The sequence below is a fragment of the Lontra canadensis genome, unplaced genomic scaffold, assembly GCF_010015895.1.
Source record: "Lontra canadensis isolate GAN:19392208 unplaced genomic scaffold, GSC_riverotter_1.0 scaffold51, whole genome shotgun sequence".
In the NCBI taxonomy this organism is placed as follows: domain Eukaryota; kingdom Metazoa; phylum Chordata; class Mammalia; order Carnivora; family Mustelidae; genus Lontra; species Lontra canadensis.
The window spans coordinates 11,577,696-11,597,715 of NW_022631045.1; the positions used below are offsets into that span (position 1 = coordinate 11,577,696).

At 37.1% G+C, this 20,020-nt stretch overlaps 1 protein-coding gene across 5 annotated transcripts in view; it reads left to right on the forward strand.

Annotated features, from left to right (window-relative positions):
* The window catches only part of CDADC1 (cytidine and dCMP deaminase domain containing 1), a 47,103-nt gene that overhangs the window by 19,870 nt on the left and 7,213 nt on the right, over positions 1-20,020 (forward strand). For all 5 annotated transcript variants that reach the window (XR_004384621.1, XR_004384620.1, XM_032874068.1 and 2 more), the window contains 5 exons: positions 3,752-4,321; positions 9,497-9,546; positions 13,757-13,926; positions 15,574-15,763; positions 19,532-19,592. Coding sequence is in view for 3 of the 5 variants with exons in the window: in XM_032874068.1 (XP_032729959.1) it covers positions 3,752-4,321; positions 9,497-9,546; positions 13,757-13,926; positions 15,574-15,763; positions 19,532-19,592 (1,041 nt within the window). In the remaining 2 variants the exon portion in view is untranslated. The remainder of the gene's footprint in view (positions 1-3,751; positions 4,322-9,496; positions 9,547-13,756; positions 13,927-15,573; positions 15,764-19,531; positions 19,593-20,020) is intronic.

Here is a 20,020-nt window from a genome sequence, read left to right on the forward strand (position 1 = left end):
TTTTAATATTCTGTGTTGAAAAAATAGGAGGTGGACCTAAAGCACTTTTGCTACAAACCTAATTAAGTATGAAGGTTGCCTTAAGGAAAAACATTTATTTATTTATTTTTTAAGATTTTATTTATTTATTTGACAGACAGAGATCACAAGTAGGCAGAGAGGCAGGCAGAGAGAGAAGGGAAGCAGGCTCCCTGCTGAGCAGAGAGCCCGATGTGGGTCTCGATCCCAGGACCCCGGGATCATGACCTGAGCCAAAGGCAGAGGCTTTAACCCACTGAGCCACCCAGGCGCCCAGGAAAAACATTTATGTGTGCAGTTGTTTGAGTTACTGTAACCAAACTAACATGGGTTCATGAGTTAGCTCCTCGGTGAGTTACAGATAGGAGTTGCACCAGGTAGAGTTGTCACTCCAAAAGGAAAGAAACTTTATTTGCAGCAAATAAGAAGATCACGGGGAATAACTTCCAAATGCATGACTCCCTGAGCTGGGTGAATGGGTTCCTTTATTTAGGGTTAAGATGAATATTCAGAAAGGGGAGTTTTGTCTTCATATACAAAGGCAGGCATAAGGTTATACATCAGTTTTAAGAAAATTTATGTTATATGTTATGTTAATGAGGGTTATCCTCCTCCTTGGGCAGAGGTTTTAACATAAGGAGGCAAAGGTAACCGTCTGACAAGGGGAAGGGGGTAGGGGCATGTACCAGGTTGGGGTCTTGGGCTCCTTATCTCTGTAAGGAATGTAGGGCCTTATTTACTTTTGAAACCAGCACTGGGAGTTTTTACCACTGATTTATTGTGACTGATATGAGTAAGTTATTTCCAGGTCTGATAGAGACTGTTAGTTCTTGCACTTCCTTTGTTCCCTTAAAATCCTTTTGCACTTTGTTGTAACTCTAACACTTCTCAGGAAGTTCAGCAAGAACTCTGACACAGCTCTGGAGCTAGGGCGAGTAGAGCCCATAAGGAGGGCATAGATCAAGAACATAGCTGGGGGCCTGAAATGACTTCTCTTTCTTTTTCTGGGGACCCCGTAACTCTTTAGGCTTATGTTATAAACTGAATTATTCACTTTTTTTTCATGGAACACTGCAAACAGACAAACTGTGTGGCAGATGTTCTCTCAGAAAGGAATGAAGTGTAACTATCACTCCCAAGAAAACTGACAGTATTTGTTGCCAATGATAAAGTTTGAGTCTTCAAGTGAAAATTAGAATTTTGAAAAAGTTACATCCACCGTCATGAGCTTACAGCTTCCTAACACTTAAAGACTCTAATGATGTAATATTAATGATGGTCATGCTAACGAACAGTACTTTGTCTTTATATCGTAAAGTCGGTAAACCAGTATTTTCCAAAAGACCAACGTAGGATGCTACAAAATCATGCATGAGTGAGAGAGCCATTGCGAGTGCACAGTAAACCAATGGACTTTAACATAGTTGTATGGAAAGTTTGTTGATATATTTCAGATTCCATACTGTAACTAACTTTTAAGAAATTACCCCTCAAATTTTTATGTAGTGTCAAAGAGGAATATTCAGTTATCTGAAATGTGTGTTAAAATACTCCTTTTTCAACTATACATGTGTGTGGAGCTGAATACTTTTCATATACTTCAGTGAAAACAACCTATCACAGCAGATTGAAAGCAGGAGCAGATTTGAGAATCCAGCTGTCTTCTATAAAGCCAGATAATAATAAAGAGATTTGTAAACATTTAAAACAATGCCATTCTTCTCAATTAGTTTTGATTGTTGTTTTGGAAAATAGTTATTTTTTATTAAATTGTGTTATATTAATGTATAGTAGGTTCTCTATTTTTAATGAATTAAAAAAATATTTTTTTGAAATTGTTTTAAGTTTCTAATATAATAAATATCAGTAGGTATAATCTATATAAACAGAGCTCTTGGGGTCCTCATTAATTTTTAAGAGTATAACAAGGTCTGAAACCAAAACATTTGGAAACCCCTGCTGTAGCATTTGCCAGTGGTACGTGAACATTTGTTCAAAGACTAGTCATCCCCTCTTCTCCTTAAATCAGGATTGCTAGAAGCAAACCAGATGCTTAGATGAAAGATTGACTATCACCACTGAGTAGAAAATGGATTGTGAGAACTCCAACAGAGGGAAGGTGAAATGCAGCCAGAGGAAACATTCTGATACCAGCTCTGAGCCTTCAAAGCTGATTTATAACCCAAGCTACAGTAAGAGTCAGGATGAGCAGGGTGTAGATAGAAATGTGTGTTTGTTCAACTAAGACTTCTTAATTCATCTGTTACTTGGAATGCAGGACACTCTGTGGGCCATCTGTCTTTTCCCTTCTGGGCACAATCATAAAAATCTGTCCTAGCTGAAATTCCATGAGATAACTAGCAAAGGGGTCTCTTTGTAAAATACTAATCAATTGATGAACATTTGAGTGCTTAACCCTGTGTAAGGGATCTCATTGTTCCCTCTCAAATACAAAATATTTTTTTCATCTGTTTGTTATCTAGTTTTATTTTCTCTTTTGTAAATTGTCTGATCATATTGTTTTGTCTGCCTTGAGGCCTTATTCTCGTCAATTCATATGTATTGTTAATGATTACAGTTTTTTCCGTATATTAAAGATTACTAACCTTCTGTCACATTTATTAAAAAGAAATTGTTTGTCTTTAATTTTGTGGGCTTAAAAAAATTGATATTGCTCCCCACCCCCCAATACGTTCATATAAACTGCTACCCTCACATTCTTTTGGCCATTTAGGTTTTTTCTATATGTTTACTATTTATTTATTTATTTATTTATTTACTTGAGAGAGAAAGAACGAGCAGGGGCCGGGGTTGGGAGTAGGAGCAGAGGGAGAGGGAGAAGGGTACTCTGTGCTGAGCAGGGAGCCTAACACAGGAGCTAGATCCCAGGACCCCAGGATTATGACCTGAGCCAAAAGTGACACTTAACTGACTGAGCCACCCTGACACACCTATGTTTTTACTGTTTTAAACAGTGCTGCACCAGATGTATACATGCATGATTTTGTTTGTGTTTAGAATTTTTCTTTCTTTCTTTTTTTTTTTTTAGAATAGCTTCCCAGAGGAAGAATTCCGACCATAGGTACATTTTTAATGTATGGATGAATTGTTTATTTCAACTACAAAACTCTCAACAATATCAGTTGTCAGCTATGATCTTTCTAAAAGCAGCCATTTGATTACTTATAGGACTCCAGTATGTAGTTCTGGTGCTGGGCTTTGGGACCACGCTGAGCAAAGCCTGTGATTCCACAAATATCTTCCAAGCACCCATTTTTTCCCATAAAGGGCTATATAACAAATCTCTTAGGCTTTGCAGGCTATATGGTGTCTGTACAGTACTCAACTCCACTACTTCATTGTAGTACAAAAGCAGACAGAGAGTATGTCAATGAATGGGTGAGTCTGTGTTCCGGTAAAACTTCATAGGCACTGAAATCTGAATTTCATAAAATGTTCATTTGTCACAAAATACTATTCTTTTGATTTTTTTCAACTATTTAAAACTATAAAATCCATTCTTAACCTACAAGCTGGGAAAAAAACAGGTAGTGGGACAGATTTGGCCTCTGGGCCATAGTTTGCCTACCCTTGGGCTATATTATAGTTGACTTTGTAATAGACATTTATTATATTGGGACCGCTGGATCTACCACAATGAAGGTGGATTTATTAAGAAAGCCCTTAATTTCAACATGGATCTGGTAACTGCCTTTCATATTTTGTATTTCAGCTGGAGTTAACCGAATTTCATACTGGCCTGCTGATCCAGAAATAAGTTTGCTTACTGAGGATTCTAGTTCTGAAGATGCCAAGTTAGATGCCAAAGCGGTGGAAAGATTGAAGTCAAACAGTCGGGCCCATGTGTGTGTCTTACTTCAGCCTTTGGTGTGTTATATGGTGCAGTTTGTAGAGGAGACCTCTTACAAATGTGACTTTATTCAAAAAATTGCAAAAACATTGCCGGATGCTAACGTTGACTTTTATTCTGAATGTAAACAAGAAAGAATAAAAGAATATGAAATGTTATTTTTGGTTTCAAATGAAGAAATGCATAAGCAAATACTGATGACTATAGGCTTGGAGAACCTATGTGAAAATCCATACTTTAGCAATCTAAGACAAAACATGAAAGACCTTATCCTACTCTTGGCCACAGTAGCTTCCAGTGTGCCCAACTTTAAGCACTACGGATTTTATTGTGGTAATACCGAACAGATTAATGAAATTCACAATCAAAGTTTGCCACAAGAAATTTCAAGGCACTGCATGGTTCAGGCCAGGTTATTGGCATATCGAACTGGTGAGTTATATGCTTAGTGCATAAATTGGGGCTGACTGATTGGGTTGTATTTGTCTCAGAAGTAAAATGGTATTTGTCTCATCTATTGTAGAGTTCATTTACTCTTAGACACTAAGGTCTTGCTGTTCGTTATATGTGTGAAGTTAGTGAAACCCTTGAGTAGGCAATTCTTAGAGCAGTTTTAGGATTCCTGTGGCCTTATTTTCAGTGCTACATTTATAAATTAGGGACTGATTATCTAGACCCTTCTACTTCCTGCTTTTGTCATCTCATTGATCACTGAGCCCTCCACTAGAAATGGGACAAAAAGAGAAAGGAGAGAGAACTAAAATTATTAATTTTAGTTGACTTGTCAATATTTTGTATGTATTCAGCATTTAATAAAAACTTTAAAAATTTTTATAATAAAAATATGAATTCAAAATAACTAACAGCATTGAAGTAAAGGAGTATTAAATTCTTCCAGTTGCTGGTATGTCTTTAATCAGCAAGTTGAAAAATCAGATGTTTTTACTTCATTAAGTTGTCCATGAGTGTATATGTGAAAAAGGAAAGTGTTACTTGGGAATTTTCATTATTGTGATGAAAGATGGCATCTGTATTTCCAATTATAGAACAATGTTTTCACATCTTACCAGGCATAAGATTTTTCAAAGTAAAATCATGATCACTTTTAAATGTAACTTTGTAAGTGGCGGGGGGCGGGGGAGGAATATAGGCAGGAGGAGCAGTAGAGTAAGATTTGATGAATGGAGGATATTTTTTAGCTTATCCCAAGAAAGAAGGAGAAGAAAGAAAATCACAAGAAAAGGTTCATACAAATGCCACTGGTTTGCAGTATATTCTAAACAAAGTCCACAATCAAAGTACTTTCACTAGAATGGAGATTCTCAACTGACAGTATATCAGAATCACCATTAAAAGTTTTATTAAAAGTACAAATGCTTGAGTTCCAACCCAGACCCACTGAACCAAGTCTGTAAGGGTGTGGCCTAGGCCTATGAATTTTTAAAGTTCTCCAAGGGATTCTGATCTTCAGCAGGGTTAATAATCACTCAATTTTTATTAAAAAATTTGGTTCTACTATAGGCACAAACTGTATGATTCCAAACAACTGTTGTGTAAAAGTCTGATTTAATGTCATTATGTTGTATTGTGGGCCATGCGTTAGTGTCTGGCCAAAAAACCAGCTTTATAAAGAATTTTTCTCTTAACCATTCTGGAAGGACAGAAATAAATGGGAATAGCTGTTACAGCCATAATTCACTAATTCCCCTTTGCTAATAAGAATTCAGCTGATTCCAGAGTGAGATGGGCATGCACTGTTCTTTTAATTGATCTCAATATCTCCTCAATATTCTCATAGGAGAATCATACCATGTATGAATCATGAATCATACCATGTATGATTCCAGTGTTTGAAGATGTGGTAAAAAAAAAAAAAAAAAAAGATGTGGTAAGGTATAGATACAAATTCGTCCCCATGTTCTTTATAAGATACTTATAAAGTATCTTATAAATTTGTAATAAATTATAAAGTTATCCACTATTTCTGTGGATAATTATAAAGTTATCCACTATTTCTGTGCAGAGTTTTGTACATAACATTGTGCTTTTGCATTTGATGGATAACTGAAAAGATTTTTCGAGGTTAAATTTTTGACTGTGCGTGACTGTTTGCCTGGAACCCAATCCTAACTAGGATGCAAGTCTCGGGGCTGCAGTCCGCTCCACTGTCAGCTCTTCTGGGGAAGAGAGCCATGTGTTCATCACTGTTTCCTTAGCACTGAAGCACAGTGTGTTGAATGGATAAAGGAAATCTTTTTTATATCCAAATGTAGATGGTCCACAATCCCTTCTCCAAAATTCTTGGAGCAAGATGAAAAGGAGTCCAGAATTTTTCAGATTTTAGAAAGGTAATATGGTTATATGTATTGTATTGCATATGACACAGCACTACGGGAGGGGCCTGAAGCAGTACATTGTAATCAAGCACATACATATGGAGTAAAATGTATGAATATTTGCACTAAATATTTGGTCAGGTGTGGCCACAAAAGAAGTACATCAGGCTGTCCCAAAAAAACATTTGATATAAGGGATTGATAAGGAATTCTGGACTTGGTATTCTTCACTGATGATAAATTATAACAGTAACAATTTATTGAGCACCTGGAATGCGTAAGGCATAGAGCCAGGAAATTTATATATGTATCTCACTGAACACTGAGGACAATCTAGCAAGGTAGCTATCCCCATGATAGGGTGTGCTCCGAATAACCCAGACTTTTAATTTCACTCTGTTCAGTTTGTTTTGACTTTATTTCACTCTCAAAGTGAAGACACCATTTCTTTAATCCATTTCATTCAAAACTATGCATGAGTAAAATGAATTCCAAAACTTCTAACAACAGAATTCTGAAAGTAAGAAGTAAATGCCTATTTGCTTTTTGAATGCTGAATAAATAGGATCCCCAGAGATATCATTAAAGGACATTTTGAGTTAGCAAAAAAGTGACTGTGTTCATTTAGACTCTAGAGGGGGATAAAAGAGAGGAGGGCATTGCCTCTTACCCATGTGGTTCAAGTGTGATTTTTTATCTTTTTTGGGACCTCTTTTCCCTTAGACTAAGTGCTTTCCAAAGCTGAGGATTATGCTTTCCTCCTAAACCACGACATTGGTGATGAATGTAAGTTGGAGTAGCCACAAAAGTTAACTGTTTCAAATCATAATCATGGTTCTCAGCTTGCAGTATGCCTATAAATCAGAGGGGACGCTCATGAAAAGTATGGGTTCCTGAGCCCCGCCTGACTCCTTTGGAGAGGTTGCTTCAGATTTCCATGGGAGCTGGGAGGCCTCCCTTTTAACAAGCATCCAGTGATTCTGATGAAGTGGGCTATGGACCGCACACGGACATACTCTGATGTGACCCCAGAATCAGGAGCTAAATAGCCACACCTGTGTTCTAGAGCCATGGGATAAAGAATTCTCCAACTTTCAGTGATCAGAGTCTCGGGAATTGGGCTCAGTGATTATAAGTTGACCTTTCCTTCAAAGGATGTACAGAGAAAGCCTTGTGAATGATCAGACCATGGGGAGCAATTTCTGTAAAAATTACAGATACAAAAAGATGCTTGAGAAATTATCTCCTCTGTCATCCAGTCTTGGAGCCGTGGGAAATCTCCATCTAGCATGGATGAAATTTATTCTGATCTTAAAAGGCATAGTAAAGAATATTCTGTTGGTGTAACTAGATTTAGCTAGACAGTAGAGCTGCATACTGATGGAAAAACACATTTATCCCCTCCTGACAATGTTTAGTCTATCCCCCGACTGAAATAGAAAAAGTGGCTCCTGAGACTGGAAAAACATAACATGAAAAATACTTGTGCCAATGGTAGGAAAAATAGGCCCTTAACATGAAGAATTTCTATTTCAGTCTCATTTTTTTATTTCAGGTTTATACATATATTAAGGATAATTTTGCTTAAAGATTTTGGTGTTTCAGGCAAATATAATCTTATGTTTTTAGCTTTTGCCACTTGCCTTAGAAATGAGTGTAAAGCTATAATTTTATTCTTTCCACCTCATGTTATATTCTGAAGGTCTTGGAAGGAACAAAATTTTGTTTACACCACAATCTCTTTCATGAATCTCCACTCTAGAACAAGCCTTCCCAATACCCTCCACTCCTCATTTCCTTCCTAGCACAGCACGGCACACAGGTGCTTCTGTGTTTGCCCCTTCCTGTCTCCCTCCCCCGTTGGACTGTACGTTTCATGAATACAGGGACCCTCACCACTGTCTACTTGGGCAGTCAAGAGAGAGAAATCTTTGTTAAATTCTTAACATCAGAGGGAGGGGTAGGTTTCATCTGGAGGGCAACGTTTTAGTCACTTGATTTCTTGGCCTGTTTTCTCAGCTAGAAAAGGAAATAGCTGCTTTACCTGTAGGTAAAAATGAGATGATGCATAAAAATTGCTTCAGATAAATTGCACAGATGCTTTGTGATATAATTTTGAAAACCCGAGCTTACTTGAACTGAAGATGGGGGATTTTATTATGTTATCATAGCTTCTAAAACTTATTTATAAAGCAAACTCATTTTTAATGCCCAGGTAGGATAAAGTTATCATTGGGGGGATTAACTTTTAGGAAATTGTAGGGTAAAACTATAGTTTCATTTACTCCTTACCAATATGAGTAAGTTCCGATAATTGGTACCATCTCTGTGTAAGTGTACCTACTTAACTCCATCAGTCCCTTGTTAAGATTTTGATAAATACTATGTTTTTGTTATTAGTGTATTATAATTAGTGTCTTACAAATTTGAAACTTACCCTAGTACTAATAGAAAAAGTCAATCCTTGATATGCAGAATTTCTCTTTTGGTTTTTTAAAGCTTTCTGTTTCAGATTAATAGTTTTAAGAAATACAGCTTTATTCGTTGCAGAAGTTTGGGTTCTGCAAGGAAATTATAATCTCGTGTTTATAACTTCTGGCACTTGATTCAGAAATGAGCATCATTCACTAAGTTGCCATTCTTTTCCCCTTCAGGTAAACTCTGAAGGTCAGGAAAGGGTTTTATACACAAATATAAAACAAATAAATATTTGTTTTTGTTTGTATTAAAAATTTGAACTCCTTCTTAGCAAGGACATTTCTGCAAAATGTATTTTCCATGTTTAGAGTGTTTAAAAAATGGTAGAAGACAGATTTGAGTGTTGTGAATTATTGTTACATTAAATCCATTAGTTCAGAATTTTTTTTTTAAATCAATTTCATCATCTGTTAGAAATAGTCTTTTAGAAACTGACTTAGTGGAGAATCTATAAAATTACACTCTGTTCTGGCAGCTTTGAAGTAATCTGACCATGGGCACTGCCGTTTTCATGAGCTCTGCATATAGATCATGTGCGACTGGGTTGGTAGTGACCCTGCCTGGTTATTTAGTACCTACTTCCATATTCCATGCGTAAAAGTATTATTTTAGTGGTAAATTTTTACTAAATAAGTTTATTTAGTAATAAAAATGTATTTCTATAATTAGTGAAGATGTCAAGGATTGTTGCTACATTATGAATTATGTTTCAACTGTATGTATTATTTTTGGAAATGTGTTTCTGAAACTAACAAATTAATCTTTACTGAGTTAAATATCATTTATCTTTCAGAGGATCATAAAACTGGAGTTGGAGCAGTCATCTGGGCAGAAGGAAAATCTGTAAGTATGAAAACAATTTCTTTAAGTTTTTATTTATTTAAGAAATCTCTACACCAGGGGCGCCTGGGTGGCTCAGTGAGTTAAGGCCTCTGCCTTTGGCTCAGGTCATGATCTCAGGATCCTGGGATCGAGCCCAGCATCGGGCTCTCTGCTCAGTGGGGAGCCTGCTTCCCACCACCCCAACCCACCCGCCCCCTGCCTCTCTGCCTACTTGTTATCTCTCTCTCTTTGTCAAATAAATAAATAAAATCTTTAAAAAAAAAAAAAAAAAGAGGGGCGCCTGGGTGGCTCAGTGGGTTAAAGCTTCTGCCTTCGGCTCAGGTCATGATCCCAGAGTCCTGGGATCGAGCCCCGCATCGGGCTCTCTGCTCAGCGGGGAGGCTGCTTCCTCTCTCTCTGCCTGCCTCTCTGCCTACTTGTGATCTCTGTCTGTCAAATGAATAAATAAAATCTTAAAAAAAAAAAGAAAGAAATCTCTACACCAAATGTGGGGCTCAAACTCATGACCCAAAGATTAAGAGTTGTGTGCTCTTCTGACTGAGGCAGCCAGGCACCCCTGGAAATCATTCTTTAGACATTTAACCTTGATTTTGTTTAAACATAGTTAGATCTTAAGTGCATTGCATTTTATTGACCCATTGGGGTTAATATTTTGTATGGGTGCTTTTACTAAATTCTATAAACAGTTGATCATTCCTGGGGTGCCTGGGTGGCTCAGTGGATTAAAGCCTCTGCCTTTGGCTCAGTTCGTGATCCCAGGGTCCTGGAATCGAGCCCTGCATCGGGCTCTCTGCTCAGTGGGGAGCCTGCTTCCTCCTCTCTCTCTGCCTGTCTTTCTGCCTACCTGTGATCTGTCTGTCAAATAAATAAATAAAGTCTTAAAAAAAAAAAGTTGATCATTCCCTCTACAATTGTCTAGATAGACTCGTTCATTTAGCAAACATTTATTAAACACCTCTACAGGGTAGGCACTGTGCCACAATAAACAGGAGCTAAAGACCACATTTTCTGCATTTGCTGGCCTTAAATAGTTTATTAATGGAGACAGGGGAACAAAAAAAGACTGGTATATAACTGTAATTATAACACGACACTGGGAGAGCATGGAGGAGCAATCTCTCTGCTGCTTGGAGAAATGAGTAAAATATTCTTGGAGGAGGTAAGGTGCTATTTATTAGTCTTGAAGAATGCGTAGGAAGACATCAGACAGAGTAAATTAGTATGACTGGGAGGATAACATGCAGAGGGAGAGGGTATGAGAGAGAATGTGGGAAAATTCAAGTGATTTGGTATATAGTATGCACACTACGTGCTATACTGTACTCTGTAGTAGAGTAGCAAAAAATTAGACTGGACCATGAAGAAATCATGTAAAGAGTTTGGACTTTATCTTTTCAACTGTGGGATGCTCTAGTGCTAACCAGTAGAAATAAAAGGCAAGTAACACACATAATTTTAAATTTTCTTGGAGCCACATTAAAAAAAAATAAAAAGATGGGATGCCTGGGTGGCTCAGTCAGTTAATCGTCTGTCTGCAGCTCAGGTCATGACCCCAGGATCCTGGGATCGCATCTACATTGGGCTCCTTGCTCAGCTGGGAGCCTGCTTCTCCCTCAATCTGCCCCTCCCCCTGCTTGTTCTCTCTCTCTCTCTCTCTCTCTCTCTCTGGCAAATAAATAAAATCTTTAAAAAATAATAAAAAAAGAAACATGAATTTAATTTTAAGAATATATTTTATTTAATCAAATATCCAGAAATACTCTTTCAACATGTAATCAATATAAAAGCTATTAATAAAATATTCTGCATTGGGGGGAGTAGAACTCTCCATAATCCTATGTATAGTTTAAACTTACAGTACGTCTCAATTCAGAGTAATCACATATGGCTAGTGGCTACTCTGTTGGACAGTACAATCCAAGAATATTTGAGATGGGAAAATGACTTGATCAGATTTATACTAAAAGGGGGATTGAAGTGAGGCTATACAGCAAAAAAGGAGTTAATAAAGAGGAGGTGATGAGGACTTGGAGGTGTGGGGGTGGATTGGAAGGGCATGGAGTCAAGAGACACTTAGTAACCGCAAGTCTGACTGAAAGAGGAGTAGGAAGCTGAGGCTTTGCCTCACTAGACTTAATAGCAAGTAATTTGACTGTTTCCCTGGATATATCAAAAGCCCCTCAAGTTCAACCTAGCCAACAATCTAGTATCTTCCCTGCTAACCTATTTCTTCATCAGTGGTCACCATCCTGTTCCGTTATTACACACGTATAATCAACTACCAAGTGCTATGAATTCCACCCTCAAAAGATCTTTTGACTCTACTTATCTCTACCCCAGCTATGACTACCTACCGGAATAGATTCCTCCACCAAAAACTCCCGTAGCATTCTGTGCAACTTTTTTGTTACACTCATTACAGTTGAAATTATGTGCACAATTTCCTATCTCTAGATTATAAGGTTCATGAGGGCAAGGATTCTGTGTCTTGTTTATAGCTATATTCCTGGCACCTGACACAGTGCCTGGCCTATGGTTGGAACTCTCATTTGTTTATATGAAAGCCCAGCAGCCTTTGGCTTAACACCTCGTTCTCAAGTGCTTGTAAGAATTTAAGTTTCCAGTCAAGCTATCTATAGTAGGCAGCATGGTAAAGTGGAAAGACATGGGTATGAAGTCTAGCAACTCAGGCTTGAATTCTGGCTGTGTTGCTAAGCATTGTGACCCTGGATAAGTTTCATCTCTCTGGGCCTCAGTTTCCTTATCCATAAAATGGAAAAACTAATAGTATTACTGTCAAGGTTGTTGTGAGGATTGATTAAATTAAATAATACATATAAAACTCAGCATGATGTTTGACATGTAGTAAATGCTCAAGAATAATTTATTATTATTACTAGGGAGATAACATTTTATTTGTAAGCTTTTGTCGGCTCATCCTAACAAAGACTTTTATGAAGAGGTCATACTGGGGTCCCTGGGTAGCTCAGTGAGTTAAGCCTCTGCCTTCAGCTCAGGTCATGATCTCAGGGTCCTGGAATTGAGCCCCACATCGGGCTCTCTGCTCGGTAAGGAACCTTCTTCCCCCTCTCTCTCTGCCTTCCTCTATGCCTACTTTGATCTCTCTCTCTGTCAAATAAATAAATAAAATCTTTTTTTTAAAAGAAGAGGGCATAGTAATGAGTTTGTTGAAACTATCACATGAATAGTTAGAATATATTGAAATTTACCAAGGTTTACAGCATATTCCAAATTATTATAAACACTTGTGATTTGTACAGTATTCACTCTAGTAACTGATATACCATTCATATTATAGGTAATAGGCCATTGACTATGAGAGATAAAAAAGAGCTGTTTAAGTAAAAAATTCCATTATAAATATATATATAATATGCCTATTATATATATAAACATACAATAGAGGCTCAATAAATATGAATATTAAAGGAAAGTACATTTGTAGGGGGCATCTGGATGGCTCAGTCCGTTGGCTGTCAGCTCAGGTCATGGGGATCAAGCCCAGCATCTGGCTCCTTGCTCAATAGGCAGTCTGCTCTTCCCTCTCCCACTGTCCCTCCCCCTGCACGTGCTCTCTCTTTCTCTCTCTCAAATAAACAAAATCTTTTAAAAAGTTTTTAAAAAAAACACATTTTTTGTTTTTCAGCTGTATCACAATAGCATATTTTTAATTCAATAGTAGAAATTGTTCAAAATATTTTTAGAATTTCTGACTTTGTTAACTGACAGAACAGCATATATGAAATTAAGAATTATTTATTGAGGACCTGTTATATATGGAACACTCTAAAAGGTGTACTTCAGGGCACAGAAAAGAGGCATAAAACATGGTTTCCATTCTCCAGAATCTTGTAACCTATTTGGGGAGAGATGTCGGAATCAAGTGAAATAATTTGAATTAAACAAGTGTTTGATTAAACTAGTGTTTAATTCAAGGACTGTTTAATCTCAAGCTAGTGTTTAATCTCAAGGACTACCTTGAGATTGTATATCAGAAATGATCAGCCTTCTTGAAATTTAGCTTTGACAAGACAATATTGCAGTAGAAGGATGTAAGATTGATTTTTTTTGTCATAGAAAATGGAATTAGTTATATAAAGTGTGATACCATGCTTTAAAATACACTTTCAGTTGCCTTTTTTTTAAGAATGTTGACAACTCACCTTTGTTGGTTTGCTCACTATCACAGAGAAGTTGTGATGGAACAGGCCCGATGTACTTCATAGGATGTGGTTATAATGCTTTTCCTGTTGGATCCGAGTATGCTGACTTCCCGCACATGGATGACAAACAGAAAGACAGAGAAATAAGGAAATTCAGATACATTGTACATGCGGAGCAGAATGCCTTGACATTTAGGTATGAAATTCGTTTGCATGTCTTTTTTTGAAAGCATAGCAAGGGCTTAAAAAAAAAAAAACATGGCAAGGGTTAGTTGAAATTAGTTTCCCTTTAGCTTAATTTATTAATTTATTTATTTTAATTCTAAGAAATACTCTTTTCAGAAATATAATTTTGGTTATATCTGCTTTTTGCTGCCTGACCTGACGCCATTGTCAGAGGTCCTCTAGGCCTTTAAATTTGTTGAACGAGCCTATTTTTTTTCTTGTCTTCCTTGTCTCCAATATAAAACTGCTTGAAGTTTGTCATTAGGGTCTTCCCTATTTCCGAATTGTAAGATATCCTTTATTTCCTAAATCTAGAGCACATGTATCTATGAATATATAGATTTTATTCTGAACCAAATTGCTTTACCATGGTTTTTGTTGGAGATGATAACTTCCATTATCTCCCTTCAGATGTTAATCTAGATCATTTCCACAAACATTTCTCCACATTTACCATTAAGGGAGTGATCTTAGGGGATTCAAAACTGAGTAAGGCATGGCTTTTGTCCTTGAGGAGGTCAAAGTGCTCCTCAGTATAAGACTTCGTTCAAGCTAAGATGATGGGTTTTCTGGGAAAGGCCAACACAAAGTCCTGTGGAAATTCAGGGACTGTGACAGATGGAAGGGCGTGAGAAGGGAAAGCTGCAAGGAGGAACTGGCATTTGAGCTGAGTTTTGAAAGTCTGGTAGTCACCACTGTGGCAGTTGGAGATGCTTAATTGAAGGGAAGCTATTCTTGCTTCAGACAGCACCAGATGCTTCAAGACCATCTTGTAGGTATATTAAGTAGACAAGATGCATAAAATTCTATTGCCCTGATCTAGACAAACAGAATGGGTCTGAACTAGGGAGATGGATCTGGAAGGCTGGCAGTGGTGTAAGACAGCTGACTGGGAGAAGTGGAAACCACAGAACCAGCAAATGCAGATGAGAGCACTCCTTAGTGCTAAACTACCCCAGCAAACAATTAATTCTCTGATCTTCTCCTTGGGCTCATCGTTACAAATTGACTTGCTTCATTTGTATGGAGGCATGAATCTGTCAAAGCCAAATGTTTGTTAAAGCAAAGCATCCTGTCTCAGGGAAGAGGTAAAGGAATTGTAACTCAAAGCAGATTTTATATATTCATTTAGCAATTTAACAAGCATTTATTAAATATCCAGTAGGTACTAGGTAAGGGTCAGATCTTTTGGCTCCCATGATGAGCTAACGTCTAATCTCCCATGGTGAACTTGTAAGGAGGATGTTAGTTCTAGCCCCTAACTGTGGCATTACAGAGTTCTTAATGTAGATAGCACTGTTCTTGTTCTCCTTCTCTCCCTCTCTCTTTCAGTGTCTGTCTTTGCCCATTTTTTTTGTAATCTAATATTGAACATCTTACTGATTGCTTAGAATAAATAAATGAATTTTAATTATCATTACTGTCATGTTCAGGTTGTATATTAACATTTCATGAGTTTATATATTTTGTAATTCACTAATTTGGCTAGAATAAAGTTTACTATTGTTTATAACCTAAATCTGTTCTAAAATCAGCTCAATTTTAGTATTTAAGGATTTCTCTAAATATAACTCTCCTTGTGGAAGCCAACTTTCTAATATTTATACATTTTTCATAGGTGTCAAGAAATAAAACCAGAAGAAAGAAGTATGATTTTTGTCACAAAGTGCCCTTGTGATGAGTGTGTACCTTTAATTAAAGGAGCAGGGATAAACCAGATCTATGCCGGAGATGTAGATGTTGGAAAAAAGAAGGCAGACATCTCTTACATGAGATTTGGGGAACTTGAGGGTGTTAGCAAATTTACAGTAAGTAGATAACACATTTTTTTTTTCAAGTATGCTTTCTATTATATTGTCAGGTACCCTGCTGAATATTTTAAATTAGTGATTCCCACGCTTTTAAAGAGTTCCAACAAACTATTATTACTGAGTTTATTTTTTATGTGCAAGCACTCACCTTATTACAAACATTCAGCTTAAACTCTCTGCCTTATGAATTAATAGTTTTCTAGAGAACGGCATAGTCTTGATCTTACAGATCTTAAATTAATGGTCCCTTTGGTGCCATCTGGTGGCTAACAAGAGAAAATCTCTGACCCCCCCTCCCTTCCTTGCCCTTCTGGTGTGGGTGGTAAATAGAGGTGAAAATAGTTTAGGATTACCCAAGAGAGGTACTTACACACACACACACACACACACACACACACACACACACACGTGCATGCACTCATAACACATGTTTCTCATGGGAAAGATCAGAAAAAGAAGGGATTTAATATTTCAAAAAAAAAAAAGTACTGAAGTAGTTCATGGAAAACTTAGAAATTTTAACTGTTTCACTATGTAGGTTTCTTTTAAAACTTCTTTTCAGAAACAATCTCAAACATACAGAAAAGTTACAGAATGTTACAAAGAACTTTTTTTCCCCCAGGAACCTTTGAGAGTTGCTTGTTGACATGATAACCAGATCACTGTCAAATAGTTTATTATATATTTCCTCAACCAGTAGATTTTCCTACAAAACCATAATACAGCCACAAAACTCAGGAAATTGTCGTTGATACATTACTGCCATTTCATCCACAGGTGCCAATAGAAGTTCCTCAGCCGTCACAGTGTTCTATAGAGCAAAAGGATCCTGCCCAGAATCATATGCTGCTTTTAAATAATAATTCTGACATTTAATATAACACTTAAATGCAAGAATTTGCAGTGGGTATAAAAAGCATATAATTGTTTATAAATTTCGAGTTTACCAGGGAGGGCACCTGGATGGCTCAGGTGGTTAGGCAACTGACTCTTGATTTCAGTTCAGGTCATGATCTCAGGGTCATGAGTTTGAGCCCCACATTGGGCTCCACCCTCAGTGGGGAATCTGCTTGAGATTCTTTCCTTCTGCCCCTCCCCCTGCCCCGACACTCTCTCTCTCTCTCAAATAAATAAGTAAATCTTTAAAAAAAAAAAGTCTTTAAAAAAAATTTCCAGTTTACATTCCTGTTTTGAATCCATAGTCCCTGGAACATATAAAGCACCAAAAAGATACTTTTTAAACTGTCTCTCTATATATGAATACATATAGTTATATATTTATATTTATAATTTATATTTAAAAGTTTAAAACTATAAAACATTGTCTAGTTTCTGTGTGTGTGAAGTATTATAAATATTTACCCTTTTTATTTTTGTCATTTATTTTTGTTTTTTTATTTCCAGTTTTATTTAAATTTATAATGATTTCTTTTAAAGATTTTTATTTATTTATTTGACAGAGATCACAAGTAGGCAGAGAAGCAGGCAGAGAGAGAGAGGGGGAAGCAGGCTCCCCGCTGAGCAGAGAGCCCGATGTGGGGCTCGATCCCAGGACCCTGAGATCACGACCTGAGCCGAAGGCAGAGGCTTTAACCCACTGAGCCACCCAGGCGCCCTATAATGATTTTTAAAAGAAAAGGAGGGCCCTGAAAGAAAGGAGAGTTGAGAGAGGTGCCTATTTTGTAAAAGTGAACAGAAACTTACATCCAGCTAGTCAAAGGGAAATCTCCAGTTCTGTTTTTGTTTCTGTGTCTTCATTCCTCCTGAAAAGTGAGAAGAAATAGGTTTTTCACATTCTCTCTACAAAGATTAAATGACCTAGCTCTTCAGGAGTGTGACTTACAGATTAAGTGAATTCTGAAATATGTTGCTTACTTGTGGATTTGAATAGCTTTGCCACTGTGAAGAGCATGAAGAGATCAGAAGAAGGGAAGATACAATGACAGAACCAGAGGCATTGAGTCCCCTGAGCAGAGATGGGCCAAGATCCACTAGGGGTACCCCGCTCATCTGTACATGGTTCTTCTCTGTGCTCCTTCCTGTAACAGTTAGCTCTCTCCATCTTCTCATCCTTTCCCTCCTCTGGCCTGGTTACAATATGATGTCAATTGTTTCAACTACCTGCTTCACTAAATGCCTTCTTTTGTAAATAACAGTGACTAACATGATATAATTCATTCTAAATTTGAATATCACTAATGATGATACTTATTTTTAGATTGTCAAGAGTAGTATAGGAGTATCCAAAAAATGATATTTTTTAAAATTAAAGCAAATTGAAATTAATTTTATTTGAAAAAGTTTTGTTTTTCTCTTTGGTGTGTTGCCATATACCTTGAGTTAATTGGTGTGTTCTGTGGAATTGTTGCAGACTAGGTTAGGGCTGAGAAACAGTATTTTCAGGAATAGATTTTACCAGTGTAGGCCCATGTCCATTTATTCAGAATCTTTTTTTTTCTGTTTAATACATGTGGCTTTTGCTTTATTAGGTCATGTTTTTTTTTTAATTATGAAAGTGATATATGCTCATTGTAGGGGACTAGGAACATAAAAAAAGAACAGATATTCTCTGACAACTTACAGAAAACCACTGTTAACATGTTGTTTTATTTTCTCCGTCTTGATAATTCTTCAAAGATAATGTTTAATGATTCAATATATTCCAACTTGTAGATATAACTTGTTTAACCATTCCCCTGTTGTGAGGCACCTAAATGGCTTCTAAGTTTCTTACAGTTAGAAATACTCTTTTTATGATTATCCTTAAATATACATTCACAGTTATTAGTTTTTACTTTGCCCAAATTAATAGATTTTAATGGTTTGACATGATTTGAAACATGCTTTTTTTTTTTTTTTTTAAGTTCGCATATAATTTCCCACCCCTTATAAATCCTCTTTTCTCCTGGTGCTCCCATTTCTACAGGGGACCAACCAGTTCTAGATGTCTTCTTTTCCAAAAACTTTTTGGCACATGGCAAAAGATTCATCTGGTATCTTATTCCCCCTCACAAGCATCATGATATTAGCTAGTTGATCTGTTGAACTCTCTGGTGCTTATGGAAGAGGACCCGGGCACTGTACACTGAATTGTGCCTCTCTAGAGATAGTGCCTAATGAGGCCTTTTTGGTCAAATCATTAGTGATTCTGACAATGGGGACTTCTAGCCAAGTGAGAAAGGAAGGGCTGTGCCATGAGGTACTGATCACACTCAGTTTTTCTTCTCCACGGCTCCAGGCTTCTCTCTTTCCTTCTGAATGGCTAAGATGGAAAACTGAAATCAGAGGAGATATGATCTGTAGTGTGATATGACTATATTAAAATACAAGATGATAGTGGCCATATTTTCATTCTTTAATATCTAGGCCTTCTGTAGCTATCATAAGTTGCTGTAGAACCTGGAGACAGAATGTGGTATGGCGGAAATTCTATAGTGTTGAGCAGGCCGACTCAGGTTTTAACTGTATTGCTGCCCTCAGTGTGCAGCCCTGGGCGTGTAACTAGCTCTACTTCGCTGGTCTTCCACTTCCTTACCTCTAAAATGCAGGTAAAGGATTTTAAAGCATCTTCCTTCTCTAAAAATATTGATTCTGATTGCAGTTGTATCATTCAGCGTCATTGTGAGGGCTTGGTTGGTATGAACATGCCAACTCTTTTTTACGACATTAAAAAAAAAAGTTTTGATATTTGACAGCAGGGTGCTGAAATGCTATTTAATAAATCCTTCTTAAACATACATGTAAAAAGTTTGTGCCCTTTTACAGTGGCAGCGGAAGCCATCAGGAACTTGTGTTGGTGAACAGAATGAGGCTGAAAGCAAGGAGAGTAAGTAAAGTCCTCATTAAGCTTAACTTTGTTGTTGAGAAGAAGGTTACATAGCGAGTTCTAATGATGGGCTGTTGGAAATTGTTGTGGTTGTAGACAGAGCATGCTCTTTTGGCAGGCTAGATTTTTGCCCTTCAATTTGTTCACAAACATTTGTGTATCTACTATATGCCAGGTTCGCCAGGGAGTGCTGGCGTGTAATCAGTCCTGTAGAATCTGCAGCTTAATACAAATAACCATGTACACATTGAATATATAAATTAAAGGTATAGGAAACACTAACAACCATGCTCTTCTATACCAAACTAAAGCTTGGCGGACAGTTAAAAAAGGAAAATGTGTATAATTAATACAGATGGCTGTAGAGCCAACTTTTGTACACATTTTTGCTTGAGTAAAGGCACATTTGTAGAGATTGGCCAGAGAAT